At 33.5% G+C, this 8,716-nt stretch overlaps 1 protein-coding gene across 1 annotated transcript; it reads left to right on the forward strand.

The window, feature by feature from the left end:
* Positions 1-1,099: 1,099 nt before the first annotated feature.
* On the forward strand, positions 1,100-7,247 carry LOC112783017 (cleavage stimulation factor subunit 50). Its single transcript, XM_025825747.2, has 14 exons — positions 1,100-1,562; positions 1,753-1,836; positions 1,943-2,055; positions 2,691-2,763; positions 2,889-2,972; positions 3,047-3,133; positions 3,814-3,884; positions 4,442-4,493; positions 4,594-4,651; positions 5,209-5,309; positions 5,402-5,556; positions 6,095-6,203; positions 6,612-6,668; positions 6,745-7,247. Exons 1-14 carry the CDS (start codon positions 1,461-1,463, stop codon positions 6,898-6,900), a joined length of 1,302 nt encoding a protein of 433 aa, XP_025681532.1. The 5' UTR covers positions 1,100-1,460; the 3' UTR covers positions 6,901-7,247.
* The last annotated feature ends 1,469 nt before the right edge of the window (positions 7,248-8,716 follow it).

An 8,716-nucleotide genomic window follows, 5' to 3' on the forward strand; every position in this document is an offset into this window, starting at 1 on the left:
TGGCAAGGACTGACTTTTCAGGACGAAGGTTGGCGTTGGGGTGAGGCTCAATCCTTTTGGATTGGGCCTTCCATTTGGACTTAGGCCTCAGCGTTGGGTCAGGGTATGAACACTATCCAAGTTGAATAAGAAATAGAATTTGATTTCATATTCTTCTAAAGTATAAACCAAATTTTACTTGATTGCTTTATTATTCTTATTGGCAATTGTTTTTCTTTAGAAAAAAAATATCATTCTCCCATGATCAAGTGTAGGTTGGATTTGTATTTTGTTATTGGAAAATTGAATTACTTTATTAATAATAACAGGTACTTCTGCTATAAGTAAAAAAAAAAAAAACATAATAATTAATTCTTTTAATGTAAGAGAGTATATTTTTTTAGAGTTTGATTAAAAAGTTTTAAAGATACTAATTAAGGAAACAAACTAAAATAATATTGTCCCGAGAAGCAAATAGAGCTGCGGATTGGATGGCTAAATATGGTGCCAAGAGTAACTCTAATCATGTTATTTGATCTGAGCCTAGTGTTGATCTCCAACGAATCATCCGCTCGGATTTAGAATAGTTTTTGCTTTGTTTCTTTCCTTGTTTAGTCACAAAAAAAAAACTAAAATAATATTTTAAAAACTTGATATTTCCAATACACTTATACTAGTTGCATTAAAAATTACAAAAATATTTTTTATTTATTTAGTAAATAATAACTAATTTTAATTTTTGCTAACAAATTATAATTCAAATAGCATAATTTTTTTATATTTATCTAAAAATTACAAGTTCAAATCTCACGGTTGATTTTAATAAAAAAAAAAAACTAATTCTAACTTTTAATTAAGCAAAATTTTAAACTATCCACAAAATTTGACTAACGAGTGTTGACTATCAATTGAAGTAGTAAGTTTGACAAAAAAAAAATATTAAAAATAGTAATGTTTAGATAATTTCTAACATTAGATCAATAAATAAAACATTAAACTAATTTTGATTGGTCAGGATAGAGACAAATTAAAATAACATCATTTTATTTTGACGTTTAAATAAGATAAAAATAAAAAAAATAAGAAAATTATATAATATACAAATTATTTAATTTTTTTTATTTTCAAAAACAATTTTGTTTTTGTTTTTGTTTTTTTTTTTAAAGAACATCGTTTAGCCATGTGATGTGATAAATCAAAACTAGTTCTACATTCGGTTCATTTGATCCAATGTCGAAAAGAATCCAGAACTAGTATGATACTTAGAACTGAACCTCCAAAAATAATTGAATCTAAAGAACTAAATTAGAGAAAGCCGTAAAAACACCTGGAAAAAAGTTACTCTATCAGACACATTTGAACCCTAAATCTTAAATCAAATCCGAAAATTAGTGAATCGAATGATTAGAAAACTAGGATAGGGTTTTAGATTCGGACAGAGTAGGGAATTTCTTGCAAGAAGAAGCAGAGATCAGGAATTGATGGAGAACAATAGCTGGGAGCAGACTCTGCAAGATGGAAAACTCTATCGGCACCTCAATTCCCTAATCGTCGCTCATCTTCGCGACAGCAATCTTACTCAGGCAAAACCCTAAATCATTCCTTTTTATTTTTTGTTATCGAATTTCATCTTTTTGCATCACAAAAAAGAGAGGACAAAGTTGATATCTTTTCTACGCTCCTTTTTGTAATTTAATGATATTCTTACATGGTTATTAATATTACATTTGAAAAATAAGTTTTATTTATTTATTTATTTATTTATTTTATTAGGCTGCAAGTGCTGTAGCTTCAGCAACTATGACACCACTGAATGTGGAAGCTCCACCCAACAAGCTTCTTGAGCTGGTTGCTAAGGTTCTTTTTCTTATTTTGCTTAGTTGTTGTTACTGTATGATTCTCTTGTACTTTTTATGTTAAGCATGGCTGCATGAGGAAGCTTTTGATTCTAAGGAGATAACAGGGTCTTGCAGTGGAGAAAGATGATGTTTTCAAAGGGACTTTGTCGTCTCCTTTTTGCGACTTGGGTGCACCGGTGCTGCCGACTCATCCTGGAGCTACCATCATTGATTTCAGGCAATTCTTTTCTGCTGATACTTATTCTTTCTCCCAATTTGAAGTTAGTGTGACTGTGTAACTCGTATAGTTTATAATCTATAGTAGTAGTTGATAATGTGTTGTTAATGTACCTTAAAATGGCAATTATGTCATTTCATAATGGCAAGTTAAATTTGGTTGTTTCTATCACGCTTCGGTATGATTAGCATTTGATACCATATGCATTTAATCTAAAATGTATAATGTATTAGAACTTCTGAGTTCTGAAGGGGGCTAGCAACTAGTACTTATCTATTCAGGTGGATAAGTATGTGACTTTTATCAATGGGAATCAATTATATTAATTTCTTTTCATTATATGATGATAAAATTAAAAATTGAGCATGCAAGCTTGTTAGCATATTATATTCAAGTTCAACTTGGGGGAGTGTTTTTTTTTAGCTTTCACTTTTCACAATGATCTAATGAAATCAGACCATAGATCTTGACTCATCGCTCGACTAATATAGACTTCTTCTGAAGTATCATTTCAGTACTCTTAAGTTCCTTCGTTTTTCAAAGTGAAACTCAGATATAGGTGATATGCTCTTGTAACACTAACAAAGCTCAAGAGAGAAATTCACATAACTAAAGGCTGATATCTGTTACAACAGTGCTGTGCCAGATATAAAAGGCACGTCTAAAAGCTTTCCAAAGCACGAGACACGACACCTTTCAGAGCACAAGGTATGTAATATGCTGTAATGAAATATATGCATCTTGCACTAACAATTAAAAGTACTATGCAAACCCTACTGTAAGCAATTTTTTTCTAGTTATCTGTTTTCTAGACTGATTGGCTTAATTTCTAGAATATTGCCAGATGTGCTAGATTTAGTCCTGATGGGAAGTTTGTTGCGACTGGTAGTGCAGATACATCAATAAAGCTTTTTGAGGTGCTGATTTATTGTTATCTGTTTCGCTTCTCCTCATAAACGACTTTTGCACTCATGCTTCCATTTTTTGGCAGGTTTCAAAGATCAAGCAAATGTTACTTCCGGATGCAAAGGATGGCCCTGTGCGGCCTGTAATTCGAACATTTTATGACCACACACAAGTATATTTACATTTTCTCTAGTTCAGTTGGATTTTTTATGTGAAAAATATTTCCTTTATCTCAAAATTGATGTCTTACCTATGATTAAGATAAGTAATCAGCACTTTTGAACTAATTTGTTATGTTCACTTGGCTTCATGGTGTAGGTGTAATTTCTAACGAGTCAAATTCCTAGTTTATTGGGAGTGTGAAAATATATTTTATAGTTCATTTGGAAATATGACAATATTGAACAATGTATGCTTTCTGTAGAGTCAGATACCTGATTAGCATGTTGAATACCTATTTTTGAAAAGTATAGTCTATGCTGGTCACCAAAGATACTAATCACTGAAATCATATTGTTTCTGTTTTTGAGATCCATTCTTTTCAATTATACTTCTTTTGCGAGACTTTTGGATGATCAAAGTTCAAAATTATTTTAAACTTGATAAATTACCTAACAAAGCAACATTATATTCAACATATCAGCTTTTATCTGTCTTTGTTGCAGTGACATATTTCTTACCAGAATTTACCTTCATCTAATATCAATGACTTTTGTTAGCTGATTCTTTTCATTCATTCCATTTGGCATTAAATTTTTTAAACTGCAAAGATTATAGAATGATCCTACAAATTTGTTCATGTGTATTTTATTTTAGTTTTTTTTTTTTTAAAAAATAAATAATGAACCGCAGCCAATAAATGATCTGGATTTTCATCCACAAGGTACCATCTTGGTTTCTGGAGCTAAAGATCAAACAATGAAGTAAGACCACATGTAGTATTACTATGTAATTTTTTATTCTCATTTGCATTTTGTATATTAGGAGCTTACATAATATTCTGTAATTACACATGGCTCCCTGCTTATTTTTGAAATTTTGTACCAACTTCCCCTTGTTTATATGTATTCATTGCCCTTTAGCATCTGCCTACTTTGTCAGGAAATTTAAGTAAGAAGTAGTATATGTCTTTCAGGTGAGATTAACAGCTAAATTGTAACATTTTAAACTCCATTTTTTGTGAAATCCTGTATTAGAGGAGAAAACCTCTTATTCGCCAAATGAAAGCTTTGTTTGAAGGAGGGAGTGGTTAATGTCGTGCATTCTGCATTGAGAGGATAACGTAGCAAAATAAAATTAAAACATAAAAGGTGTTAGTTACTATTTGCTGCAATGGGTGTTGGTGCGAGGATGAAAACAAGTAGGGTGTCATGTGTAATTACTACAGGAGGGGAGATCCAAGTAGTTCGCTTTTTCTTGTCTTTGTTGTTTTGGAAATGCTTTTTCAATGTGACATGCTAGTTTTTTTTTTTATCTTTAGGTTTTTTGATATTTCTAAGACCAATGCAAAGAGAGCATACAGGGTTATACAGGTGGTGCCATCTTACATTTCTTATATTTAAGCTTTTGCAACTAATGAGCAAGTATAAGAATCAATTGTAAACCTTCAGTTTGTTAAATTTTGTTCTGCAGGATACACACAATGTTCGATCTGTATCGTTTCATCCTTCTGGAGACTTTCTTCTCGCAGGTATTTAAGTTTATCAAATATAAAATATATCCTGCTGAAGCTTTGTCTATTGTTTTTGCTAGTACCACCATTTTCTTAAGAGAAAATTGATATAAGTATGAGCCAACCATAATTTACTTAGCTCTTGTGAAAGTTGCTGTTTTATAAGATTATTCATTTTACCTTTTTTTCTTTTCATAGTCTTCTCAGGTCAACTCATTACCTAGGTAGTAGTTTGAATGATGAAGTGTTAAGCTATGCTTTTTCAGTTTACATAATGTTCACCTTCAATCGTCAAATGTTTTCTATATGTAGCCAACCCTTAATTGTGTGAACTGCTTTTGGTCGTTCTCAATGCACTTGGACAATATCTCAAAATTCGCATTTGCATATTCACTTCTATGTTGGAGCTTGGTAATAACCATGTGCAATTTGAATGATTTTCTCTTTATAGACATTGTGAGAGTTTGACCAAAAAGCATGTATTCATGGTAGATTATCTTCCAATTAGTGTCCTTGTTTTCTTTGTTGATTTTTTCACAAAAAAAACTCACATGACAAATATCAATTTCTAACAGGAACTGATCATGCAATTCCACATTTGTATGATATAAATACCTTCCAGTGTTATCTATCAGCAAACATTCCAGAGGTTGGCCCAAATGGAGCCATAAACCAGGCATGTCATTTCTCTTGTTAACAAACTATGCGTACCTGTGTTTTTCTTCTATTCCTCTATAGTGATGTTAATGAATTCTTTCTGTTTTATAGGTCAGATATTCTTGTACAGGTGCCATGTATGTTACGGCATCTAAAGATGGTGTTATTCGGTTGTGGGATGGCATCACTGCTAATTGTGTGCGCTCGATAACTGGAGCACATGGAACAGCTGAGGCTACAAGTGCAATTTTTACAAAGGATGAAAGGTATAATTATATTTTGGGTCAATTAGTTAAGCAAACACAAACCTTGATGCACTAACATACCATTTGAAGGATAGTGCCACTTTCAGCAGCATGATGAGTTCTTTAAGGACAGCATGACTGATTGTGTTCAGTCATATATTTTAAACCTTCTAGCCTTTGACGTGTTGCAAAGTTACAATGACGAGAGGGTTTGCATTTTCAATGTACAAGGATGTTGATTTTGAAGTAGGCACTTCCCTTGTAGTTCCAACACTTGACATTCTTATCAACTAATATGTAACATCAGAATTAACAATCTTAAATTAACATCCTGTTTACTGCAAAACACATTAAGAGCTTGTGTTTTATACTGTAAATCAATCAAAGCAATTTTTTGCTTTAGTATTTGCCGGAAGTATTGCATTCTGTGCTAGTTTGTTGAATTTATGACCGGCCTCATCGATGTTGCTGCAGATAGCCATTTGTCAACTTGTTACACTTTCCCAAAGTTTCCTGATAGGATTGGATCGTTGTAGTGACATAACTTTTAACTTCCTAGGTTTGTGCTCTCCTGTGGTAAGGATTCTACCATAAAGCTTTGGGAAGTTGGTTCTGGAAGATTAGTCAAACAATATCTTGGAGCCATGCATACACAGCTAAGATGCCAGGTATATACATAACTTTTTTTCCCTTTCTAGCAAATTTTCGGAATTAATATTGGTCAGTTCCGGACTAACAAGCCAATTCTTCAGTATTTGTGATGCATATACTTGGAGTTTTCTTTTGCATTAGAGTGAAATTAAGTCTATTTTATCATCCCTTGTGTCACCTTAGTAACTCATTCCCATGGTTTATTTTTGAAAATGTTTTGTTTGCTTTATTCACAAGAAATTGTTGTTTCTCACTATTATTAAGGCAAATGATTGATCTTCTATGGGACCTCACATGTATGCTTACCATAAGTTTATCTTATAATCTTGCATCCGGAGGTATTTGTCGCGTTAAATTAGAATCTCTGTCCAAACTGTCGATTACTCGCACCTAAGTTCACGAGGCAATACCATTTGTTTTTGCAGGCAATTTTCAACGAGACAGAAGAGTTTATTCTTTCCATAGATGAACTGAACAATGAGGTTCGTTTAACTCCATATAGTGTTTGATGTTAGCTTTATTAACTGGATTTTATTGAGGATCTGGCGTGCATTGCAGATCGTTATCTGGGATGCAATGACAACAGAAAAAGTAGCAAAGTGGCCTTCTAATCATGTCGGCGCACCCCGCTGGATCGATCACTCGCCAACAGAGTCGGCTTTTATTTCCTGTGGAACTGATAGGTCAGTTAGGTTCTGGAAGGAAACTATATAATGAAGTGTAAGGAAGATGTATGTATTCACATGCATTAGTTAAAGGGATCGCTGAATGAAAATTCACGAAAATTGTTATCATAAATTTCCCTCACTCTGTTAATATCCTCCATGAGCAGTGAATGCATGTGATCCTCACTTGAGATTTGAGGATTGTGAGAGCAACTCCAATGCTGGTTCTTATTTCAATTTTATTTTGGGTCTCATAAAATGTCACAAAATGCTACATCACTATTTGAGGGAGTGTGTCATAAATAGTAATTTGAAACTAAACTCGAGATTTGTCATTCTAATATTTGATATCAATGTAATTTGAATTTTATATTATTTTTAATTATTCTATCAAAATTACATGTTGCGAATTTTTATTGGTTTTTCTTCAAAATGATACTGTCCTTTTAAAGTGAGATTTGTTTAATTTCATCTATCAATGTCAATGTAAATTTCGATTTTAAATTAGTTTACTTCTTATAAGTATTAAAAGTAAAAACCTTTGATTGGAGTTGCTTTTAGTCTCTGCTTTTTTTCTTTAGACTTGTCAATCTCTCTTAGATAGATATGTGAGATTGATCGAGTATTTGAGTTATGCAATATGGGCACGTCTCTAGTATGGATTATATGTGTTTGTCTCCAGAATGTAACGCGTGGGTTCGTAGAAAATTTTACAGATTCAGTGTCTGGAAGTAGGACATTGAAAGGAGTAGTGTTGAGCAGTGTTTATCAAATAGCGATGAGATTGAGAAAACAACTAGTGTAGGTGCCAATATAGAGGGAAAGTTAAAGGAAGATTTCATTAGTTTCCTAAAAAAAGAATAAACTTCTTTGCTTGGAAAGTCTCCGATATACCAGGTGTTCCAGGGCTTACCTAAAACTGGATGATTGGGCTTGAATGAAAGGCCCGAATGTTGAAAGAAGGTAGTCTCCGACTTGTTTTACGTCTGGGAGCCTCCGTCTGAGTTATGTATGTGAAAGAATGGGGGGTGGTACCTGTAAAGACACTCCGATGCCTAAGTTAGCAAGGGGATAAGCAGGTTTAAGAGTATTGGAACTTAGAGATATCTGAGGGGTGTCAGTGTATTTATAGGTGATGTGCCAATAATCACCGTTGGAGTGGATCCACTATTGGTGGATAGCCGTCCCTTTATCTTAGGGTTGTTGGGATATTGCTCCTAGAAGTAGGTTGGGAGATTTTATGAGCAGTTACTTATTTGAACAAGTATTATCTGTCAGCTCATATCAAACACGACCTCTTTGGGGAGGAGCCTATGTCGAACCTGACTTCTTTAGATGAGGTCGGGTGGGTGGTGAAGGCCTATCTTTGGATTGGGCATTTTTTGCTTATGTTTTGGGTCAGGGTATGAACAGTGCCTCTGCTTGAGTTTGAGCTTTCATGAGGTCAGGCTCAAGCATTTGTGGTTCCAATTTCCTTTGTTGGATACGCCGCCTTCATAAGGTCGAGTAGACGACGTGTTTCATAATTTTGAAACGTTGCATTTTTTGGTATGCGTTACGCGACAATTTTCTTTGTTTTTGAGTGGCATTTAAAGAGGGTGTGAAATGTCTCTTTTTGCCCCTTGACTCTTATAAATGCTCCACTTTTCCTCTCTTTAAACGACTTGTTTTTGGCCAAGTCTTTTTTCTAGAACTGATTTGTACAACTCGTTCTTTTCGAGTTATTTAAGGCTTGTAGGCTCTGTATGATTGGTTTTAGTACATCTTGCTTAACCAAAGAATATTTCTTGTCCTAATTTCGTACAACTCATTCAGTTCAAGTTGTTTTGAGGATATATGACTTGTTTTAATACAAATCACCTTTC

The sequence above is a fragment of the Arachis hypogaea genome, chromosome 20 (assembly GCF_003086295.3).
Source record: "Arachis hypogaea cultivar Tifrunner chromosome 20, arahy.Tifrunner.gnm2.J5K5, whole genome shotgun sequence".
In the NCBI taxonomy this organism is placed as follows: Eukaryota; Viridiplantae; Streptophyta; class Magnoliopsida; order Fabales; family Fabaceae; genus Arachis; species Arachis hypogaea.

Coding starts and splice junctions, on each gene's coding strand:
- LOC112783017 (XM_025825747.2), top strand. CDS start 1,461: ATGGAGAACAATAGCTGGGAGCAGACTCTGCAAGATGGAAAACTCTAT. Junction 2,973..3,046: donor CATCAATAAAGCTTTTTGAG/GTGCTGATTTAT, acceptor ATTTTTTGGCAG/GTTTCAAAGATCAAGCAAAT. Junction 5,557..6,094: donor ATTTTTACAAAGGATGAAAG/GTATAATTATAT, acceptor TTAACTTCCTAG/GTTTGTGCTCTCCTGTGGTA.